General features: G+C 43.5%; 1 protein-coding gene across 11 annotated transcripts in view; it reads left to right on the top strand.

Moving 5' to 3' along the window:
* The window catches only part of TBC1D5 (TBC1 domain family member 5), a 536,700-nt gene that overhangs the window by 489,247 nt on the left and 22,687 nt on the right, over positions 1-24,766 (top strand). For all 11 annotated transcript variants that reach the window (XM_089911191.1, XM_089911192.1, XM_089911189.1 and 8 more), the window contains one exon: positions 13,397-13,496. In XM_089911191.1, the coding sequence (XP_089767317.1) occupies positions 13,397-13,496 (100 nt within the window). The remainder of the gene's footprint in view (positions 1-13,396; positions 13,497-24,766) is intronic.

Here is a 24,766-nt window from a genome sequence, read left to right as displayed (position 1 = left end):
ACAGAAGAGAGCATGCATAACCCAAAAAAATTAATTTATATTGGGCTTTAAAATAAGTACTTGTGCAAAAACAGAAATATAGATCAATGGAACAGGATAGAAAGCCCAGAGATAACCCTGCGCACATGTGGTCACCTCATCTTTGATAAAGGAGGCAAGAATGTACAATGGAGAAAAGACAGCCTCTTCAATAAGTGGTGCTGGGAAAACTGGACAGGTACATGTAAAAGAATGAACTCAGAACACTCCCTAACACTGTATACAAAAATAAACTCAAAATGGATTAAACACCTAAATGTAAGGCCAGACACTGTCAAACTCTTAGAGTAAAACATAGGCAGAACACTCTATGACATAAATCACAGCAAGATCCTTTTTGACCCACCTCCTAGAGAAATGGGAATAAAAACAAAAATAAGCAAATGGGACCTAATGAAACTTAAAAAGCTTTTGCACAGCAAAGGAAACCATAAACAAGATGAAAGGGAACCCTCAGAACGGGAGAAAGTATTTGCAAACAAAGCAAGTGACAAAGGATTAATCTCCAAAATATACAAGCAGCTCATGCAGCTCAATATCAGAAAAACAAACAACCCAATCCAGAAATGGGCAGAAGACCTAAATAGACATTTCTCCAAAGATGATATACAGACTGCCAACAAACACATGAAAGAATGCTCAACATCATTAATCATTAGAGAAATGGAAATCAAAACTACAATGAGATATCACCTCACACCAGTCAGAATGGCCATCATCAAGAAATCTAGAAACAATAAATGCTGGAGAAGGTGTGGAGATAAGGGAACACTCTTGTACTGTTGGTGGGAATGTAAATTGATACAGCCACTATGGAGAACAGTATGGAGATTCCTTAAAAAACTAAAAATAGAATTACCATAGGACCCAGCAATCCCACTACTGGGCATGTACCCTGAGAAAACCATAATTCAAAAAGAGTCATGTACGAAAATATTCATTGCACCTCTGTTTACAATAGCCAGGACATGGAAGCAATCTAAGTGTCCATCTACAGATGAATGGATAAAGAAGATGTGGCACATATATACAATGGAATATTACTCAGCCATAAAAAGAAATGAAATTGAGTTATTTGTAGTGAGGTGGATGGATCTAGAGTCTGTCATACAGAGTGAAGTAAGTCAGAAAGAGAAAAGAAATACCGTAGGCTAACACATATATATGGAATCTAAAAAAAAAAAAAAAAACGGTTCTGAAGAACCTAGGGGCAGGACAGGAATAAAGACGCAGATGTAGAGAATGGACTTGAGGACACGGGGAGGGGGAAGGGTAAGCTGGGACGAAGTGAGAGAGTGGCATGGACTTATATACACTACCAAATGTGAAATAGATAGCTAGGGGGAAGCAACCGCATAGCACAGGGAGATCAGCTCTGTGCTTTGTGACCACCTAGAGGAGGGGTGGGATAGGGAGGGTGGGAGGGAGACGCAAGAGGGAGGAGATATGGGGTTATATGTATACGTATAGCTGATTCACTTTGTTATAAAGCAGAAGCTAACACACCATTGTAAAGCAATTATACTCCAATAAAGATGTTAAAATAAATTTTAAAAATAAGTGCTTGTACTTACGGTAGAATAAATTGACCCCAAACAGTGTAAGAATTAGTTCTGAATAGAAGAGTGAAGCCACTCTGGACAGAACTGGCATAGGGGACATTGGAAAGCTGTCTTGGGAGCCTGTCACCCTGCTTCTCCTCCCTGCATCCTACTCCATGTTGAGAAGAGGTCTCTTGCACTGTTACCAAATAGGCATCTAACCATGCAGCCATCTGTTAAAACCGCCTTAGAGCAGGGAAATAGTAAAGTGCTTCACAACCTTCCCGGAGAGGTTGGCAGCTGTATTCAGAAGTAAGTCTAAATCCTTACCATTCAGAGTGTGGTCCATGGACCAGCTGTGTAGTCATCCCCTGGGAGCTTGTTAGAAGTACTGACTCTCAGGCCCCACCTCAGACCTGCTAAATTAGACATTCTCCAGGTGATTTTCATGCATATTAAAGATTGAAAAGAATTAGTCTGAGTAAGGTTAACGGAATACCAAATCAGAAATGAGATTTCCTATAGATAAAGCCAGCTTCAGATACATCCTGATGTGAACATGTTCTCCTAGTGGGTGATGGGTAAGTGCTTTCCATGCGTGAACTCTGCTCTTAGGACATTTTGCATGTATTAGCTCCTTTAACCCTCAAAAGACTCTGAGTTCAGTTCTGTAATTATCGCCCATTTTACAGATGAGAGTACTGAAGCACAGGGAGGCTGTGTTTAACTCTCTTCTGCAAAAAAAAATGTTACTAGTCATGCCTGGACAATCGGTAATTTCTGCCTTATCAGAGCCCAGAAAAATAAAATGGGGTAAGAAACTAAGATCTTTTTTTTACTTCCTCAGTAAAAATTATGAGAGGAAGTTGACTAAGAAGAAACTTCTTTCTCTAAATTTTGTGAGCTCCACATGTTCTACTTGTAAATTGTTGTTTATAAACGATCCGTATGCCCCGTCCCACCCACGGCAAGCGCATGATTGGAGTTAATTATTTTAACTGCCCACATCTGACTTCAAAAGGGTATTTGGAACACTGCCACATGAAAACCAATGAAGTGAATGTGGATTTATTATGTAATTGGTCAACCTGAGGGATTTGCTAAAAGACAATACAGCAAATGTTTGCATGGAAAAATAAGTTTCTCCCTCTATTTCATCTGGTGGCCCTGTCCTGCAGCTCTTTGTGGGCTGCTGCGGGGGAACAGGTTCAGATGGTCCCTGTTAGTGATCAAATGAAGGAGAGTGATTAGAGAGCCCGGCTGGCAGAAGCCTGGCCCATGCCTCACCTGGCCACGCTTATTTTAGGGCAGGCCATTTTTAACTTTATAAGAAGGCAGTATTCTTTTTTTTATTTAGATAAAATGGACATAAAATCTGCCATCTTCATCATTGTTAAGTGTACAGTTCAGTGGTATTAAATTCTTTCATTGTGTTGTGCGTCCATCTCCATAACTCAGCCTATCCTGTAAATTTGAAACTACACGTTAAACAATAACCCTCGCCTCCCTCGCCACCCTTCCTTTGGCAACCACCATTCTACTTTCTGTCTTTATGATTTTGACTACTCTAAGCATCTCATATAAATGGTACTGTATGTAAATACCATACAGTATTTGTATTTTTGTGAGTAGCTTAGCATGTTTTCAAGGTTCATCCACGTTGTAGCATATGTCAGGATTTCCTTCCTTTTTCAGGCTGAATAATATTCCATTGTAGGTACTTACCACATTTTGCTTATCCATCCATCTGTCAGTGGACACTTGAATTACTTCCACATTTTAGCTATTATGAATAATGCTTCGGTGAACATGGGTGTATAAATATCTCTTTGAGACTCCCCTTTCAGTTACTTTGGGTATATACCCAGAAGTAGAATTTCTGGATCGTTCGGTAATTCCATTTTTAATTTTTGAGAAACACTTATACTGTTTTCCACATCAGCCTATACCATTTTACATTCCTACCAGCAGTGTACAAGGGTTCCAATTTCTCCACATCGGTACCAGCATTTGTTATTATCTGCTTTTTGGATAGTAGCCATCCTAATAGGTATGAGGTGGTATCTCATTATGGTTTTGATTTGCCTCTGCCTGATGATTAGTGATGTTGAGCATCTTTTCATGTGCTTGTTGGCCATTTGTATATGTTCTTTGAAAAAATATCTATCCAAGTCCTTTACCCATTTTTTAATCAGGTTGGGATTTTTTTGTTTTTGTTGCTACTGAGTTTTAAGAGTTCTCTGTATATTCTGTGTATTAATCCCTTATCAGACATATGATTTGCAAATATTTTCTCTCATTCTGTGGGCTGCCTTTTTACTGTGTTGAGCACAAAAACACAAATTTTTTGATTTTTTGTGCACAGTTTTTTGATGCACAAAAAAATTTTTGATGCACAAAATTTTTGTAATTTTCATGAAGTCCAGTTTTTCTACCTTTTCTCTTGATGCCTGTGCGTTTGGTGTCATATCTAAGAAATCATTGCCAAATTTAACATCATGAAGTTTTGCTCTGTTTTCTTCTAAGTGTTTTATAGTTGTATGTCTTACATTTAGGTCTTTGATCCATTTTGAGTTAATTATTTGTTTATGGTGAGAGATAAGGGTCCAACTCAATTCTTTTGCAAATGGATATCCAGTTTTCCCAGCACCATTTATTGAAAATACTGTCCTTTCCCACGTTGAATGGTCTTGGCACCCTTGCAAAAATTATTTGACCCTATATGTGAGAGTTTATTTCTGGTTCTTTATTCTGTTCTATTGATCCATATGTCTGTCTTTTTGCCAGTACCATGCTGTTTTGATTACTGTAAATCTGTAGTAAGTTTTGAAATCAGGAAGTGTAAGTCCTCCAGATTTGTTCTTCTTCAAGATTGTTTTGACTACTCAGAGTCCCTTGAGATTCCATATGAATTTTAGGTTGAATTTTTCTCTTTCTGAAAAAAATGTCATTGGGATTTTGATAGAGGTTGCATTGACTCTGTAGATCATTTTGGATAGTATTGACATTCTAACAATGTTAAGTCTTCTAATCCATGACCTTGGAATTTTATTTCTCCTTAATTTCTTTCAGCAGTTTTTATGATTTTCTACATATAAGATTATGTCATTTTAAAACAGAGATAGTTTTATTTCTTCCTTTCCAATTTGAGTGCTTTTTATTTCTCTTTCTTGTGTAATTGCTCTGGTTGGAACTTCCAGTGTTGAATAGAAGTTGTGAAGGTGGAACATCCTTGTTTTTTCTACTCCCGATCTTAGAGGAAAAGCTTTCAGTCTTTCATCATTGAATATGATGTTTGCTGTGGTATTCTTCATGTATGGTTTTTATTATGTTGAAGTACTTTCCTTTCACTAGTTAATTGAATGGTTTTATCATGAAAGGCTGTTGAATTTTTTTAAATGCTTTTTCTGCACCAATTGACATGATCGTTGTTTTTTTCTCATTTTGTTAATGTGGTCTTGTTCACACTTTCATATGTTGAAATATCCTTGTGTCCTAGGGATAAATATATACATATATATATATTTATTTATTTATTTATTATATGTATGTATATATATATATATATATTCTTTTTTAGGTTCTTTTCCCTTATAGGTTATTACAAAATATTAAGTATCTAAATGTCCTAGTCTTTAATGTCTGGCTCCCCAAAGGGGAGAAAGAGAAAAATGAAGTGGGGCATAAAGGGTGCAGGCTGTTCAAATCCACTGGAAGTCACTTCATCTGGAGAGGGAGAAGTTTGCAATAATGGAAGGAGGTGTGACAATGCCCGCCCTCCTCTTTGTCTGCACCTCTGTGATCAGAAACAGCAATCAGTGATCAGCACAGATCCCTGATATTTGAAGGGCAGGGTCCTTTTTGCCCACTCTGGCTCCCACAAGCTGCATGCAAGCTGCTCTAAGAACAAGGGCACAGCTGCCTGCCACAGGGCTAGGGGGTGGGGTAGCCCCCAGGTAGCTCCTATTGTGCTAAGAGCTGAAATGGACCGAAATTAACTACAATCTACCCTCCGTGCCTTCCCCGGGAAGCGGACAGTCTTCAGTAGACTCCAGCATTCCAAAATAGTTACATCAGGCAGATTCTGCTGGTGCAATTATTGTGTAGGTGGGGAGACAGATTTCTGGTGTTTCCTACTCCCCCATCTAACCCAGGGCAGTATTCCTTAATGTAGTTGTTTTATTCAGCTTGCTGGAGGAAACTAAAGTATGAAAATTCTTAAAGTACTGTCAAGTTTAGGTTTTAGCATCTTTGTCCTAGGCCAAAACAGGCCGGAAGGAGCATCACCCCATTATAGCATGACATGGGGAGGAGGGAGGGGCCTCCGTGCTTGTTACGAAAACCCATCCTGTGAGGAAGGGCACCTCTGGTGTCCACGGGTGGTATGCGTCTCAGTGCTGGGACATAGCACTGCTTCAGTGGCTGAGAAAAAAAAAAGTCCGCTTGTGTAAGTTCTGCTCCTAGCTAGCCACCTAGCCATATTAAAATTTATTTATAAAAATAAGGCGTTGAAATATATTATCTCTAAAGGAAATTCCAGCACTGAAATGGTATGAGTTGCTAAATACCTTAAGCTTTGAGTTTCAGTTCAAAATTTCTAAAGGCCTTTTTCATTCACATTTAACATGTTTGTTTACATCCTGTCTGAAAATAGGAACTGTTTTATTTACTGGGGAAATGTGATAACCATCTTTCCATTTTTGTGTCTTTAAGAATCACATTCTTTCTAGGCAACCCCTGAAGAACAGCATCCAGTGATGTTCCCACTTTAAGTGCAGAGAAAGGAGCCATTCCCCTGAAAATGCTGCTCAGGGCTTGCATATTGTACATTGGACAAAATATTATAGTCATTTACTTTTTCACAAATTATTTCATTTAAGTTATTCTTACTGCTTAGTGTTGTTTAGGGAACAGATTTGTTTAGACTACAGTGTTGCTTATAGTTTGACTGGGAATCGGTTTTGGTAATTTAAAAATATTAATATTTCCTTTTTCTCCTTAGTAAAATCACCTTTTACTTTTTTGTCTTATTTTCTCTCTACTATGTTATTTGAATAATAATTTGATTTGATGATTACAAAAGTATGATCTGATTTCACTGTAGAAAATCCAGAAAAAATCAGAGGGAAAATGACCTATAATCGCACCGTTTGGAGAATAACCAATATAAACAGTTTGCTGAATGTCTTTCCGCTTTTTTCCAAAAACAGAATCATTCTTTACCTACTACTTTTCTGGTCAGTATATATGTTATTGTTAAATGTTCTCCTGTGAGAACATTTAATTTCAAGTTGCATAATATTCTGTGCATCACTGTGTACCACAGGTTACCAAGTCCCCTGTCATTAGACATTTCGGATCTGTGTCAAAAGGACGAGGAATTTCCTGGGAGTTGTTTTTGCCCGTGTCCATAATTCCGTGGAATAACTTTATAGAAACTCTATTAATAATCTAAAGACAACAAAAGGAACATTTACTGAGCGTTTACCATTCACCAAGCACTGTGCAAAGCACTTCATCTGGAATATCTCATGTAATTCAATCCCCAACAGTCAGCTGAGATAGGGGTTATTATTATCCCCATTTTATAAACAGGAAACTGAGGCTCAGCAAGCTCGGCTCTCGGGTGGGGGTCACAGAGGCGGTCCGTGCGGGTGTGATACACACTGATGCTAGGGCTGCCGACTGCCCCAGCTTGCTCCCTGCGTCACACACCCAGAGCACTGATTTTTATGCTCCTGAAAAGCCTTCTTCATGCTCCTCGTCTGTGTTTTCCAGTGGCATCTTCCTCTGCTGACACCATATGCTCCGGCTGGGGTTCCATCCACACCATGTGTGTATTTTGCCCTATGTAACCACAGCTTCCTCAGAACATCTGAGGCCTTCCCACTTTTTCTCCTCGAGACTTTCCGTTTCCTTCACTTCCCACTCCTTCTTCACCCATCTGCTGGATAACGACGGGGTGTCTCTCCTGTCTTCTGGCTGCTATATTTAGCCTGTTCCTGCTGCCTGCCAGTCGGTGTCGGTTGCTTGTCTGCCGCTCTGCAATCTGAGGATACCCCGCTCGGAAGCTCAGCGGAACTCCACCCTGGTGCCCTTCCTGCCCCACTTTTCTCCAAACCAAGCGCGCCGGGGTCTCCATTAGTCCGTGGACAAGGACCCTGCTGCCGCCTGTGTGATCACGAGCATGGCAGCGTGTCAGGGCAGTGGGCACCGCAGTGCGCGCGTTGGGCCCCAGCCCCCGAAACCTCAGTATGTGAAGCAGAAATAATAGGGACGGAAGGGAGGGAGGGGAGCCTTCCTGCGGGTCCTCCACTCCCGCTGTTCTCCACGCCCTCCTCGACTCAGTCACAGGCTCTTTGCCCGTATCCCGAACTTTTCTGACTCTACTCCTTTGTTCACTGGGTCCCTGCCTCCTAAAACATTTTCCTTCGTTTCCTCTGAGCCAAGTCCCCCTTCTTCAAGACCCATCAAAAATGCTGCCTCTTCCAGAAAATCTGCCTTCATTTCTACCTCTATGGAGGCCATCTGCCCTCCCCATAACTGTGAAGTTTCTTTTTTCATATCTGCTGCAAAACTTCCCTGACCCCCCTCTTGGCCTGATGTATAGGTCTGACCTCCTGCTAAATTTGCAGAGGTTGGAATACATGTCTCGTTTGTTATTATATTTACCACAAGGGCCAGCACAATACAAATGAATATATTTGTTGAAAAAATTAATGAATAAGTGAATAAGCAATAAACTGCAAAATCTCATCCTGTTATTAACCCAGAAAGAACACAAAGATGTTGAAGCATTTAACAAAATTGATATATATAATCCATATATTATAAAACAATTTAAACATTTGAGACATATACTATGTGAGTGGAAGTGTAATGATGCATCAACTATTTGGGGGTGAATGGTGGTAGAAGCACCACTTTTTTTTTTTTTTTTTCCGTATGCGGGCCTCTCACTGTTGTGGCCTCTCCCGTTGCGGAGCAGAGGCTCCGGACGCGCAGGCTCAGCGGCCATGGCTCAAGGGCCCAGCTGCTCCGCGGCATGTGGGATCTTCCCGGACCAGGGCACGAACCCGTGTCCCCGGCATCAGCAGGTGGACTCTCAACCACTGTGCCACCAGGGAAGCCCAGAAGCACCACTTTTTAAAAAGCAAATTCAAAAAACATTTCTCCAGATACAGTCCAAGCAGAAATATTCCGCAAACTAAATGGAACACAGCCAATCATACCTGAGTGTTTTTGAAGGAAAATAACTTAGTAAGCCATTTGGGGTTAGGACTTAACATTGGAAATAGTGAATTTCTCTTAAAGGAAACTTGAGATACGAGGTTATTCCTTGTAAGTCCTAGTAGTAATCAAGTATAAGAAAGAATATATATACATGGGGAAATAGGAGTCGTGGGCTAAGTGACTTGGGTTCTGAAACAGCTTTGTCAACCTTGGCATCACTTCCAGAGAACGTGGCTTACAGAGGAGACCACGTTTCATGTAGGACATGATGAGAGGGTCTACCTCATAGGTTTATTGTGAGGATTAAATGAGTTCATGCACGTGAAGCGCAGGGTCAGGCATATTATAACCACTATAAAAGGACTAGATGACGGCTGTTTTCCTCTTCTGATGGGACGGCCCTCATCCTTGGTCCTTCTCTGCAGGGCTGCCAGATCCATCTGGTGCTGTGTGTTGCACACGTGGTCTTCACACCACCCTACTTCATAATCCTCCATCAGTTTCTTGCCTTACACATCAGTTCATTATCCAGAACTTAAGACAATAATGGGCTCCCAAGCCCTAATTCATCTTTCTGGGCTGGGCCACATAAAAGTTTTAAACCAAGAGTGAATCATAGACCTGTGTATTTAAAATCCATTTTATTGTTTTGACCTGATAAAAAAAATGTTTAAAAAAAGAATAATTGCCTTTATGGAGTACCTGTTCTTTGCCAGACACTCTCCATGTGTTATCATTTGGTTCTCCCACCAATACTGCCAAGTGGGGCTGAGGGGACCAAGAAATTAAGCAACTTGTTCAAGATTACACAGCCAGTAACTGGTAGAAAGAGGATTCAAACCCAGGTGTGTCTTCCCCTGAATTCCGCCCTGTTTCACCATCCTCCCTCCTGTAACAGAACATGTATGTGAAAGTAAATATAGTAAGCGTTTCTCTTCATGTCTTATTTATACATAAAAATGACACTAATCGGTTGTTTTTATAAAACCTCAAGGCAATTAGCCAAGCATTTGTTTTTGATTACAGAGGACCATTAATGAAAACAATTGACTAAAGCTGTCAGTGTCTGAAGCATGTTAGTCGGGAGGCATGTGGAGCCTGAGAAGCTAAGATAGAAATGGAAAGTCAGTTCTCACAATTTTAGAAGCTTGATTCTCGGCTCTTCTTTTATCTGTAATTATATGAAAGAGTGAAGAATAAATGACAAGCCACCCTTTTGCCTCCAAGTGATGCCATTTCTATTTATAAAGTCTGAGTGATTGTTGAAGGGCTTAGGAATATTTTAAGATTAAGCAAACTCTAGAGAGATCATACACTGAATTTCAAACTGTCAAACTGAAGAGGTTCTTGCGCCCCTCAACCTGTTTCAACCAGAATGCTTCCTCTTATCTCATAATTGGGCTTTAGTGTCAGCTTTCCTTTGGAAGAAAAAAAAAAGGTTTAAATTAATGAAAACTGCCATTTTCTACAGAGCAGATTCCATTTGTATTGAGGTTTACTCAGGATTTTGGCAAGCAAGATGCTCTTCACTTGCCATCAGTGTCCTACGCAAAAGTGCACGCCTGGAAGACTGTGTCTTATATCCCCGTGTGCTCAGCCAGCACACGCTTCCGCTGCCGTGCTCTCGGGTCTGCCCCGTGCACTTGTTCAGGTTGTGCACTGCACAGTTCAGAGGGCGCCAGCCTCAGCCCATTTTCCTTACAGTCATGTTCCTACCAGCCCGGTATCGCGTTTGGAGGAAGAGACCCCCTTGAGCTCCGTACTTCCCTCCAGCTGTCAGTGCCTCACCACCCACAGGCAAGGCCTGCGTCCCCTCCAGCTCTTGTTCCCTCCCAGCTTTTAAAAGGAAAACAAACTGAATACAATAAATCCGTCCAGGTAGGAATGACTGCTGGGGATTAAGGCTCCCAAGGGCTTTTGCATCTTATAAGAAGTGATGGCTTAATCCAAACTAAACTAATACATAGAGTAAATAGACAAGAGGTTTTTAAGCCAGGAGGTGGTTCGTTCCTGGTGTCCTTTAGTCCATTCCGGGCTCTCAGCACCCCAAATGGTAGCCGAGTGCAAGGACAGACTCTGGCCATACCTGGATCCCCTTCTTTCGAAAGACTTCCACGAGCTGGCCTCAGTACAGTTTGAGACTCTTCCAGTTGGGTTTGTACCTGTGACACATTGAAAAGGTGACTTGTTCCATAGGAGGGACAGGAGGCTGGGATCAGGATTCCCAGGGCAGTTATTCTTATTTCTTTGTAAGATTTTCATGTACTCTCCCTCATCCTCTAGTTTATATACCTTTCCTATTCCAACTCCAAGCTTGTAAACTCCTTGGGAGCAAAGTATCTAACTTCTGCCTTCTCCAGAGGGTGCCAGAGTTAGGCCCAGAAGTTGACATGACTTGTTAATGGCAGGACCAGGAATAGAAGTCAGATTTCCTTGTGCCATATACCACTCTAGTGTTCTTCCCATTCCACCACCATGTCAGTTATCTGTGGCTACATAACAAACCACCCCCAAACCCTGCTCCTCAAAACGGCATTGTTACTTCTCATAGGTTTACCGGTCAGGCATCTGGACAAGGCTGGGTTAGGCTGCTCTTCCGTTCCACGCGATGCTGACTGGGTTACTCATTTGGCTGGCTTCAGACAGGTGGAGCTGAAGGGTCCAGGAAGACGCCATTCACGTGTCTAGAACCTCACTGCTTCTCCTGTGGCCTCTTTCTCTCCATTTTGTCTCTCCTCCCTTTCAGTATCCTAGCCTGAGCTTCTTGACAACTAACTATGGTAGCCCCCTTCCTCTAGTGCAAGCAGAAGAAAGCAGAAGTTGGCAGGCCTCTTACACTAGCCCCCAGCTGGAACACTTTGACTTCTGCTGCACCCTCTGGATCAAGGCAAGTGACAGGCCAGCCAGGATTCGAGGGGAGGAGAAATAGACACTACCTCTTGATGAACGGAACAGCATGTCCGTTGAGGGAGGGAAGGAATGGATGGTGGCCATCTTTGGAGACGAACCGCAACCAGGGTTAACCCACAGATGTAGCCTTCTTTCTGTGATTCCTGTAGGGTCCTGATAGAACGGGGAAACTCAAGTTTGTGCAGACACAAAGGAGAAAAAGGAGAAGAAGAATGACCTGAAACCACCTACCCAAGGCCCCAGTAATCACTCCCTGTCTGAGCTTCTCCTGGTTGCATTTGTCTTTACTTGAGTATCAGAAGAGAGGCTGCTTTGCCTTGTGGGATGTATAAAGTACACGGTTCATGCTTGTGTAATCCTACAGTGGGCATTTCACAGTAATTTGTTTTTAGAGCTATGGCTATGTCTGTTTTCTGCGTCAAGCATTTAAATGCATATTCCTAAGGGCTCAGCCTCCAGGCAGCCGTTAAAAACAGTGCTGCCTATGTGTGTTGCTTAAATGTGGTACACCTACAAGTAACCTTTTCAACTGTTAATTTCCATCTATGTGTCAAATTATATTCAGTCTCTAAGAAAAAGTATCTCTTGGGAGGTTTCTCTTCCCTTTTTTTTGATGACACAGAGGATTCTTAATGTGAAAAGAAAAGTGTCTAACACTCGAAAATCAATTTGCTAGCCTCCTCCAGCTTTGAGGATTACTCTTTCTCTGAGAAAAACTCCCTTAATCTTCGAAATTTCCTTGGGAACTTTTTTGCATGTATTCCTTTTTCTCTTAAAAAAAAAAAACCCAAAACCCACGTTTTATCCTTTTGTTACAGTTAGATTGTCTTTTACCATTTAGATAATTATCCCACCCAGAGTATTTTTTTCCTGGAAACAGTCAAATAAATACGATCCTCTAGTATCCTACCAAGAGAGGAAACGTTAAGAGCAGCTAATTATGGGCTGTGGGGACAGAACTTTTCCAAGTGCTTTGGGAAATCTCACGTTTTAAGAGATTATCATTGTCTAGAAAATGATGAGATTTGTCTGAAACAAATGGAAATCTTTGGTGTCTCAAATGTGTGTGAGAAAATGTAATGGTCTCGTACCAGCTGCCTAAGGAGTAGGGTCCACTGCAATCCCATTTACTCTCAATTTGTGTGGCTCCACAGTTACTGAAGATATTTTATGTACTTCTGTAATACAAGGTTGTATGGGTAAACATTTACACGTGGCACAAAGCTGGCATTCAATTAGAAGTCCAGATTTTTTTTTTTTTGTGGTATGCGGGCCTCTCACTGTTGTGGCCTCTCCCGTTGCAGAGCACAGACTCCGGACACGCAGGCTCAGCGGCCATGGCTCACGGGCCCAGCCGCTCCGCGGCATGTGGGATCCTCCCGGACTGGGGCACGAACCCGTGTCCCCTGCATCGGCAGGCGGACTCTCAACCACTGCGCCACCAGGGAAGCCCAAGTCCAGATTTTTTTAAACCTCCACTTTACCCTTACTCTGGTTTGTTGGTGGTGGCAGTAGTGGGTTTGCTGTTGTTTATTTGTTGCTTTCTTTTGTTCTGTCTAGGGCTGAAAAGACACTGTGGCTCTTTAACAGTCCAGATCATTTGGAGGACTTTGGGGATTTTCTTTGATTTTTTTTTTTTTTTCATTTTCATATCTTTGCTCCCTTCATTTTAGGAAGAAGAATTAGAAGCCCAGATTTCCCTCCTTCAAGGACAGTTGAATGACCTGGATGCCATGTGCAAATACTGTGCGAAGGTGATGGACACTCATCTTGGTGAGTGAAGTACTTTGGCCCTGGGCACGCTGACAGTCGTGACAGTAATAGCCCAGCCGCGAGGGCCTGTGTTGAGCGCTTTACGTGAATTATCTCATGTAACCCACACAGCAGAGCTGCAGTAGGTGTACGATTACTATCCACCTTGTGCACATGAGGAAACTGATGCACAGAGATTAATACAGTTTCCCCAAATTATAACACCAGTGAGTAGAGGAGAAATTCAAAATCAAGCAGTCTGACTCTAGATTTCAGCTCTTAACGGCTACACTGCCCTTTGTGAATATCTTTCTGCCCCAAACCAAAATGAAATATTGAACTTTCAAGATCAGATGGTCAGCTCTACTCTTGTGCTAACCTGCCTATCGTCACTCATGTGATGATTATGTTGACAGTGCTTTCGTTATATTTTTAAGTATATGTTTTTAACCACCTGCCCAAAATGCATGTCAGGACCCTGACCTTTTCTTACTTCTGACTGTGCCTATACTTTAAGAAATGTCTTAAAAAAAAAAAAAAAGAAGTCTTAGTTGGAAGTTGAGTTTATGTGTGAGTTGTCCATATGTCACATGAGAGAGTTCAGGCCTTATTCTCTACATTTGTGAAAGTTCTGTATTTTGTATTAGAAGAGGTCTCTGCTGGACCACCTGTGTATTGCTTCAGGAACTCCATTCTGCTTGCAGAACTTTTATAATCCATACTGTGGTTATTTTCAGCCCACTTATGGACGTCCTTTCCTTCTCCATTCTCCAGTGTCTAGTATCTGTAGTTTGGGAGCAAATTAGGAAAACAGGACATGTAATCTCATGGAAATGGCCAGTATGCTGCCTGGTGAGTGCGGAGAAGTGGCAATACCAAGCACTGTGAGAAATCAGGACGTACCACACCTATGAGGGGAAACCAAAGAGAACCTACCAAGGCCTCTTCCCGCTGGCAGGGCCCATGAGCGTGGCCCATCTCTGGGGCCTTCGCTGAAGATAGACTTTATGTTTGTTTGTTTTTTTTAATTTTTCTTCATTTTATTCCACAAATATTGAGCGCCTGCAACATGCCAGGCCCTTTTCTAGACACTGGAGAAATACTAGTGAACAAAACAGACGAAAATCATGTATATTTCACAGCTCAATCCTATTTTTGACGATTGAAAACAGCCATTTTTTTTTTATCAGTTTCGTGTTTATCCTTCAGAAATAAACTATGTTTGTACAAAGCAATATAACCCTGCACTTACCCTTTCAGAGTGCAAGTAGAGCATAATCCTCGCACTGTTCTGCACTTTGATTTCTCATTGAACGCTGTACTATGGAGAGCACTTCTATATGAATACAGAGTGGCCTCATGCTTTTTTACACCTGCATTGAATCTCATTATATGGCTGTATCATAATTCATTTAACCCCAGACTAATGAGCACCTAAGATGTTGCCAGTCTTTTAACATTACAAATGATGTTCAAATGAAGAATCTTATATAACCTTTCACACATGTACAAGCATATGGTATAAATTCCTACTTTTCACCCTTTAAAGGAGTGTTTAAATAACTGTTGTAAGTATAAGACAGCCCTGAAGCTCAGTCCTTGGTTTTCCTAGACTCAGGGAGCAGTTGTTTGTAGAACACGAAGCTTATTATAGACAAACACTTTATGTAGGAATAACAGTGACAGCCCAGGCAAAATCTAATCATTTGAATTAGCCGAGTAATGGAGACAAAGGCAAAGTGAATTCCTGGTGCCAAAATTATCCAGATAATTAAGTTCCTGTACTTGACTTTGCTCTGGCAAGTTGGTCTCAATGATAAATCAGGAACACAATCCTCACTTGTCTCCAAAATTCAGTCGTCCTTCCTCTTTTTTAGAAGAATGAAAAAACTCAAGAGGGATGAATATAGACTTTATACCTCAGATTCTATCAGTCACCCAGCCTGCTGGGTCCTGGGTCCATGACATGTGGCCAACATGGCTGTCGTCTGGATGTAGCCTAAAACATACTGGCCTGGAGGCAGTAATACACGCTCTCTTACGGCTTTAGAGAGGTGCTTGAACCAAGTGTCGCGCGGCCTCCCGCTCGCTGGGCCCTGTTCTATCCTCTGCCTTCTTTCTGCTCTCTTGACCCCTCCTCCAGAGAAAGGGCTCAGGAGGGGGAAGCTGCAGGACAAACTGCGGTAGGTGATCAAAAGGGTAGTATCTGTAATCACAGAAAGAGACGTTCCCCGTCACACCTGCTTCCACCCCCTTCAAAACTCTATATGTTTCTTTATGACCACTTTTTAAAATTCATATAGAATTGATTTTACATGAATCTTATAGCATCACAGTTTAAAATACACCAAAAAGAAGGGGGTGGGATGAATTGGGAGATTAGGGTTGACATATATACACTCCGATGTATAAAAAAGATAACTAATGAGAACCTGCTGTACAGCGCAGGGAACTCTGCTCAGTGCGCTGTGGTGACCTAACTGGGAAGGAAATCCAAATAAAAGAGGGGATGTGTGTATACGTATGGCTGATTCACTTTGCTGTACAGCAGAAACTAACACAGCCGTGTGAAGCAACTATACTGCAATAAAAAAATAAAATGCTTCAAAAAGAAGTAACGAAGAGGCAGTTTATGTATAAATAACTGATATGTATTACATAACTAGTTTTAGTTAATTATTTAAATATAATTTTAATTTTAAAGTAAGTGTGGGCATGTGTGTGTGCACATGCACGTGTGTGTATTTTTTCCTTCTCCAGCTAAATGGGTGACCTTCGTGTTACTTGATTTTTGGTTTTGACCAAAGTAGGAGAACAAAGAAGTGACTGAAAAGATGTACTGGAACTCTAGCAAAATCCTAGAGTAGGATATTTCCAAGTTGTTTGGGCCACATAGCAGCTTTTAAAGCAACTTTACTTAAGCCTCAGAATTTTCAAACAGCTTTTGCTCTGATTTTTGTTCTTTCAGTCAGCACCAGAAGAGCATTTTCTCATTGCATGGGAGGGGGAAGCACTTTAATTAAAGAAAAGCCCATACCCAGCTGTGAATTTTCAGCTAACCACAAAACTAGATTTGTTTTTGTGTATATGTTTCACTTTCAGCCAGAATCCCTTCACATGGCTGTCGACTTCTTTTTGCCATACAGATAGCACGACTGCATTTTTACAGTAGGGTTGAGGGTGGCTACGGAGAATTTGTGGCCCTGGGGGCTGCACATGCATTTTATTTCATCTGCATATATAACGCTGGTTTATTAAAGGGTGTTCCCGGGTTGTAGGCAGTTTTGACTGTAAGCAAAACTTTGAGGAAAACACAAAGATTAATTGAGGTGAAGCTCTTGATCTACTTTTTAAATTATATCCTTTAAAAATGACTTTAATACCCTAGTATTTTTTCCATATGACCTTTTCCGTTTTTCCTGATTATTAAAGTAGTTCAAAAATAGGCACAAGTGAAAAATCCATGACTAAGTGATTGATTATAATATAGTAATGCAATCTTTATAAAGATTAAAATATTCATTAACATAAGGAGGTGTTCATAATATATTGTGAAGTGAAAACAGCAGGTGGCACAATAGAATACATTTGATGTGAAAGTAACCATTAACAGTGGTGGCCTGAGTGAAAGGAAGAGTATAGAGGGACTTTCTAAGGGACCTAGTCTTCTATGCTTGGAAAATCTGTAGATGCCTTAAGTGCGTGTAACTAGCACCTGGGGGTCAGTCTTTACACTGCAGGCAAGAGTCAGCGGTAAGAGCGGCTACAGTGGTACCTGAGAAGGAGAGACAGCCTCGTGGGCATCAGACAGACACAGGGTTGAAACCAGGCTCCGTCACCTGTGAGATCAGCGTGCTTATGATCGCGTCTACATATATAAAATGGAGATACAAAGATCAATCTCTTGCCAGCTGGTTGCCAAGACTAGTATGTTTTTAAAGCCCAGCACAGGTTGGGTTTTCAGCACAAACCCTCCCCCTCTTTCCCCTTAACTCTTAACTGTCCCTTCTGGTGGACGAGCCTGGGAAACTCAGCCAGCCCATGACCGGAGAGCTGAGTAGTGACCGGTCTCGGGCCCCGCCGCTAGTTAGCAGGAGAGCTGGGAACAGTACCACACTTCCCCAAACCTACTCGAATATTCTTCCATCAAATCATGCCAAAAGATGCTGGATTTTTGGATCTGCCGGCCCTCAGATTAGGTGTGTGAGCTCTTTGAGCAAAAGCAGCTTTGTCAGAGCCCAGTGGTGCGTCTGCAGGCCACCGTGGCATGAGCCTCCCGAGGGCCGTGAGAGCGGCCTCACATACTCATCCTGGGAGTTACTGCTCTGCACCCTTTTCTAATGTTAATTATTTTCACTAAATTCCTTTCATTTCAAGAGAATGCCATATCAACCTATGTTATCATCAGACATGAAATAATATCTTAAAATGTCAAGTACAGTTGAAGGCTATTTTTATAACAGAACAAATACAGAGAAGAGCATCTCAGTTAAAAATTAAATAAAGGCATTTGTTTAAATGGTCCGTTAATTGTAGAGGTAATAAAACTGACTGGTTAGCAGTTATTTCCTTATAGTTCTGGAAGCCAACACTGAAAAAGTATTTGTCTTCTCAAAACTCTACCAAAATTCCCATTTCATTACCTCCACATAAGTGAGCTATGTGAATTCAAAGATTTAGAGACGGGAAGTGAAAATCTGTGTTTTATTAAATCTAAACTTTTCCTGTCGACTTTAGAAGACTTTTTCACATGTTCATTTTTCTGTTGCTATAGTCACTCCTGACAGTTGAGCTGAAAACCATTGACAGCAGGAACCTCCGTGGCTGAGTCAGGCTATTTTTAGGTTTGCCATCGTTCACACGTAATTTAATTGCACGTGGCTGAGCTGCCTGTACTTCTCTGATCTGTGAGCAGCTGGGCTGCCGCTCACCCTGCCTGCTCCCAGGGGAGGTGTTTCCCCTCATCTGTTTGGTATTTACACTAGTTTCCGGCAGCTTGCCCTTTCATTGGTGGTTCACACAGACAATGGGAGGGTTAAATGCAATGAATTAAGGGAAATTAGAGTTCTGTAGCCCATAGGATCTTAGACTGTTGAAGATGTGGACCCCCAACAGGCCGTCTCGGCCGTTCTTCATTTCACAGATAAGGAAACCGAGGCCCGGGCAGGATGAGTGACACACAGCTCGCTGGTGCCAGGGGCCCAGACCCCATCCCAGGCCTTGGACTCTCTTCCACTGATGATCCTGCTGAGGCCACACTCGAATCAGTAGTTGGACTTCAGATCTGCTGCTTTATGGCACACATCCTTACTGATTTTGTACTTGTCCTAATGTTTATGCAAGAATTAGCTGTAAGAGGAGGCCATTTTTGAAAATCAGTTTATTAGCCTCTGCAAGAACTTTATGCATCTGATTTGCTGATGTTTACAAAAACAGCGTTCAATTGATGTCTTTGGAAATGTTCAGCAAGCAGCTAACTAATGACATTTGAGAAACACAGAAGGAAAATGTGATCACCAGACAGCTTTCCCTCTGTCAACCACACTGTGATAAAAGCTTCTTGTAATTCTTTTAAGAATTTGAAACACTGCATTTAATTGTGGGTAGCATAGTCCTCTGTAGAAGGATAAGATATACTTCACCTGAGGGTCTTGTTAGAAATGCAGATTTTGACTCAGTAGGTCTGAGCCGGGGCCTGAAGATCTGCATTTCTAACAGCCCCCAGGACACCTGGTGATACTGGCCCATGACAGACTCCAAGCAGCAAGGAGCAAGAGAACTTACACAATCGGGGCAAGATTCAGTTAATGTATTGCCAGCGCGGTCATGCATCCGTAACCCCACACTGCAGGCACACGTGCAGGAGCTCTGTGGGTGGAGAGCTCACAAGCTCCCTGGCCACATCCAGTGCTGTTCTCAGCCTCTTTCCAGCCTTGCTGTCTCGTCGTGGAAGGCATTTTCCCCCCGGTTGTATTATCAGAAGCCTTGGAAGCATCTTCCTTGCACCAACCCTAGACCTACTGAGAAAAACTTAGCCAACTGTACGCTACCTTATCCTTTCCTGGCTCAGAGAACACATCCCTGATCACGAGGCCTCAGTATGGATGATTCATCTTGCATCATTTTGTTTTCCATTTTATGGCTCTCTCCGTTTTCCCCCATGCTTTTCCAAACTGAATATCTTTCACTCTCTTTCTCTTTTTTGAAGATTATTCCCAAATCCTTTGTCTTTCTTAAACTGTGTCTGACTGCAACACCTGTTTTCCCACCTCCATATCAGGCTGCCTTTCCACCTCCTCCAACCCCGGCCTCTCCAGCGATGACCCAGGAAGCAAAAGACTTGTCCCCCCCCCCCCCACCTCAGTAGAAACAGGCTTGCCACCAACAGCTCGCAGGCTCAAGGACTTCTTGGCCACCACAAGTGTCTCATGCTGAGCTAAGGGCTTGTGAGTGGGGAGAGGGGGCCTGAGCGGAGGTAAGGAGGTTCGTATTCACTGCCATGGCTGTGTTTCACTCCCAGCTGAGGTGTGGCACTTGACTGCCCCCAGTCCTCAGGTGGGCAAAACCTTATGGCCTGCAATTCACAAAAAACATATCCATCTTCAACCCAATTCAAAGGGTCTTGTCTGACTAAATGATGTTATTTTGATCTCATTGCTCCCAAATGAGACGCGGTGGTTACAGAAACCCCAGGATATTTCCTATTAGTGAGGTCCTAGGTGTGTTTCTGCTTTTATTTTTAGAAATATGTATTCTGGCAAAGGCACCTAACCCTTACTGGAGCTTAGAGACCTTTTAAGTTGAAGAGTATGTGCAGAGTCTCTTCTGGTTGACCCAAAGGTGGCAGCCGTATCGTGAACAGGATAGATTTTACCTTGAAGAGCCGTGCTTCTGTGCCAGCCTCTGGCTGGCAGGGAGGGAAATCCTGAGAGAAGAATCAGAAATGGTTGAGACCAGTACAGATTTGAAACTCTGTGCTGAGCATACTCAGTTCACTTAGGAGAACTGTTGATTGACCCGAAGATTAAGCTTCAGTGCAATACGCGTTGTTTGCCTAGCCTTCCCTTGGGTTTTCCTACGGACTGTTCCTCTCCCAGTGCTGAGTTCAGGGTCTTCAGCCATTCTGGCAGCTGGATGCAAAGTAGGACCCTTGATTATATTTTCTGTGTGATCTGCTGTTTGCTTTTTAAGAAAATACTGAGCACAAAGCCCCGGACTCAGTCCTTGGCCCTCAGTAGACCGTCAGTGACTGTACTTCCCTTCACCCGCCCCTCCCACTTTCCAATCCAGGATCTGCTTGATCGGATTAGTAGCCCTTAATTCTTCACCTGAGAAATCTGTCACCTCCATCTATTCCTCAGGAGATAAAAATCAGCCCTAACGTTGGCGGAAAAGCCTCGCATCGGCCATTCGGCCAATATTTCCTAAGTACCTGCTCTCTGATGTAGAAACAGGCTCGGGGTGAAGGAGGTTGGGGTGGGGTGAAGTGGGGGAGCGCTTTTCAAATAGAGCTCAATGTGTATGGAAAGAGTGGACCAAACTTCAAAGTAGGGAGACAGAGCGCAGCAGAGAATATGCCTTGTTAGAAATACCTGAAGTGACACGTGGCTTCACAGGAAGCAGGCACAGTCCTCCTGGAGCACCAGTGATCTCAGAAACATTGGCAGGGATGGTGGGTTCAAAGTCAAGGGATGTCGTGAACCTACACCACCCACATTTGCAACCAGAAGACCTGGAGTCCAGGACTTGCCGTGCAGAACTGTGCAGTTTCAGGAAACTTTTCGTCTTCAAGCCTCATCTCTGGATGACAGTTGCAAGCATGAAAGATGAAGCAGGAGAGTCCATCAAGCGGGTGCTTGCGGAGGGAAGGACTGACGCTTGAACAGCTTTAAGGTGGGCTTTGAAGAGAAGGAGGGTGTGGTGTTAGGAGGAGAGTAGAAGGGCCTTCTAGACGGGGAGCGGCATTGCAGGGACACCCAGAAATAGACGCCGCGGATTAAAGGATGAATTTGACGCCTACGAGTCTTCTCCTAGACCTGCCCTCTCCCAAGACTGGACAACTATGGCACACCCTCTGTGGGCAGAAACCCCTTTGCTAATAATGGTCCAGCCAAAGCCAATAGTGACAAAGTACAGGTCTGCCCCCCTCCTTGACTAATGGTCACTTCTTAAAGCACCGCCACTCTCTGGACGCGTGTGACCCTAGGGCAACCATACCCGTGCCCCCTCTGGTTTGTAACAGCCTGTGTATTTCCTCTGGGGCCGTCCCTTATTGTCAGAAGTCAGGGTGACTAAATCTCTGTCAGAGATGAGAGAACCTCTGGGAGCAGAATCCACTTCTCTGGGTATTTAAGGAACTGGTGAAAGAAACAACAACAACATACTAAGCAATAATAATCATAGCAAGGCAGCATGATAGACGTGGACCACTTCGATTATCTCCTCTAACCTTCAAGGCAGGTGTCACCCGCATGTTACTGATAGGTTTAGTGACACACAGACCCATCAGTATCATGGCCCAGGGTCATCAAAGTCCAGGCTGTTGGGTGACCACTCCAGTGCTCCGGAAAGCTCTGGGAGAGGTGAAAGGTGACTTCCTGCCGCTGGCTGACCTCCCTTAGGTCAGTTCCACCACCAGATAAAGGGCACTGGCATCTCAAGGCAGTCGAGTCACTGCCAGGACTCCATCCTGTGCCTTTTCGTATCTCCAGCTTCCCCATCAGTGCCATATGCATAAATCGTGTGTGTCAGGAGGGCTCAGGAGCCCAGCCAATCCGGAATCTGATCCTAGCTCTGTCCAGTCATGGGACCTCACATGAGAGACCTGGCATTTCTCAGCTGGGCTCCCATTTCTATGATAGGATGATGGCCCTCATCCAGAAGGGTTGTTGGGATAGCCAGGTGAGGTAAGGTGGCTGTGTAGACATGGAAGCTCCCGGGTGTTGAGCTCCTGCAGTGGCCTGGGTGCTGTGCTGTTTGTTTATGCTTCACACGGATCCTCTGGGGAGAGGTCTGTTATTACCCCTCAGGCACAAGGAAGTTAAAAGACCCGCCCAGTTTCACCTCCTCTGTAGATAGATGTGAGTTCTCCTTTTGTCCCCTTTTCCTGCCCTTCTTAAGGAATATAGGCTTCTGTTATCTTTGTACCTGGCATATAGATGAAAACACTTTTATTTTAGCATTGAAAAGAATTTTAGGAAATTGAAAAAGTAGTTCGTGTGCCATTTCCATTATCCTTAGAGAGAGAGACCCATTTTTTGCGGCATTGACATTTCATTAAAAGTAGTGGAGACCCCATGGGATTGTGATGTTGATGAGATTTTTGTGTAATTTCCACAGAAGCAGTTAGTTTTGTGAGGCTTTTCCCCTTTAGTTTCAGTGCCCCAACATCTGTAATAGGTAATGCTTAAATAGAAGGAGATTATAAAGAACATAATCTTCCTTCTACACAGAAACAAAAAGAAAGAACCTTTATATCATCATTTATATTATTTCTGCCTCTTACTAGAAGGAAAAATGTGCACTACATTGAAAATTTAAACACTTCACATTTCTGCCTTCAATATTATAAGGTATGAAAAGAGACCATTATGTTTTTCTATTTTTACATGCAGTGCATTTGTGACTGAGAAGTTCTATATTACTAAAATGGTTGTAAATGCTGCCTTGAATCAGTATATAGTGGAAGTGGCTAGGCAAAGGATTTACACGGTCATTACTTTGTGAGGTAAATAAAAATTCTTGTATTCAGGACACTTAGCAGCCTCTGTAGGTGCCCTTTTGTTTTGACTTGGATTTCTGTACCCTGGATTGCACAGCTAGTCAGCTCAGTTGATTACAGGAGAGGTTTAGCCTTAAAATTAAGTGAACATTTTATGTCATTTTATGTGGGTTTTCAGGGGAGAAGCTCCTGGTTTTCATCCCCTTCAAAAAGGTGAACTTTGATCCAATCCAAAGAACCAGGCTGGAGAGCTGTCGGGTGGGAGTGCACTGCTGAGGATACCAAGGCTCTGGGCTCCTGTCCTCCCAGGTGCGCCCTTGACCTTGGTCCCCTTTCATTAGAGGAACGGGATGACTTTGATCCTGTGTGACAGGTAGGCAGCGTGGCTGCTGTACTGAGTCGAGAAGTGTTCCCCCCAATTCATGTTCACCCGGAACCCGTGAATGTGACCTTACTTGGAAAGAGGGTCTTGACAAGTGTCATCGAGTTGAGACGAAGCCGGGAGGAGGCAGGAAAGAAGACTTCTCTCCAGCCTGCAGGGAGCGAGGCCCCACCGGCACCTTGGCTTTGACTTAGCACCTCTGGAACGAGAATACATTTCTTTCGTTTTAAACCACCCAGTTTGTAGTCCTTTGACACGATTACAGCCGCTACTCACATTAACCCCCAAAACAGTAGAATAGACACACCAGGAGGTTATTTATTTTTTTCTTAAGTCAAAGCAGCCCAGAGGCAGGCCGTGGGAGCAGGTATGGCAGCTCCGCGATGTGCTGGGGCCCCGGGCTCTTCCCGGCCACGCCCACAGCGCTGGGCGGTGACCCTCACCCAGGTGCTTGCGAGGTGACCTTCAGGGTTCCTGCCAGCCTTTCAGGCAGCACGAGTGGGGAACGTAAAGGCACAGACGGAGCCAGTCCCCGTGGGGAGCTTTCCAGAGGCTCCCTCCGCGGGCTTCACGGTCACGTGACCACCGCTGGCGGCGAGGGAGGGCGCACCGCAACCTCTGGGACCCGTCGGTGAGGAGGGGTTGGAGGGTGGGGTTGGGGTCCCCCCACCCAGCAGCCCTGCCACCTCTTTAGACCTGAGAGACGGTGCGGCGGCTGTGAGGATCTAGGCTGTGGCTGCTGGCGTCTCAGCAAAGGAAAGCACAGGAAGGGAGGGGCCTTGAGAAACAGGGAGCGTATCCCCACTTAGGCCTGAAGGACCAGGGTTTCCGTTACTGCAGCTTCCCGACGCGCTCCTGCCCTCTGCTTCCCCAGCCCGTCCTGCCAGCATCACCACTACCCCTCTGGAGTATACGGGCCATGGGAGGCTCACAGCAAAGCAGGGCATCCACGAGAGCGTGGCTAGGCCTTCTTGGTTCATGGGATTTTCGGCCCGCACGGCCAGTGTGATGTGGTACGGCCTCAGGTCTGTAGTGGGAGAGTAAATCTATATACTTAAACTCGGGTGTGCAGAAATCTCTCTCTGAAGTTCCAGAGAGGCCTAAACACTTGCCAGTTAGAGGCAACTCGATTTCCTACCGGTTAACCACCTTGTCTGGACCAAGGCCCACAGTTCGTTTCCCCACTCT

The sequence above is a fragment of the Delphinapterus leucas genome, chromosome 4 (genome assembly GCF_059928025.1).
Source record: "Delphinapterus leucas isolate spDelLeu-1000000601 "Yukka" chromosome 4, BTC_Dleu_Yukka2, whole genome shotgun sequence".
In the NCBI taxonomy this organism is placed as follows: domain Eukaryota; kingdom Metazoa; phylum Chordata; class Mammalia; order Artiodactyla; family Monodontidae; genus Delphinapterus; species Delphinapterus leucas.
This window is presented reverse-complemented; position numbering and strand designations above follow the sequence as displayed.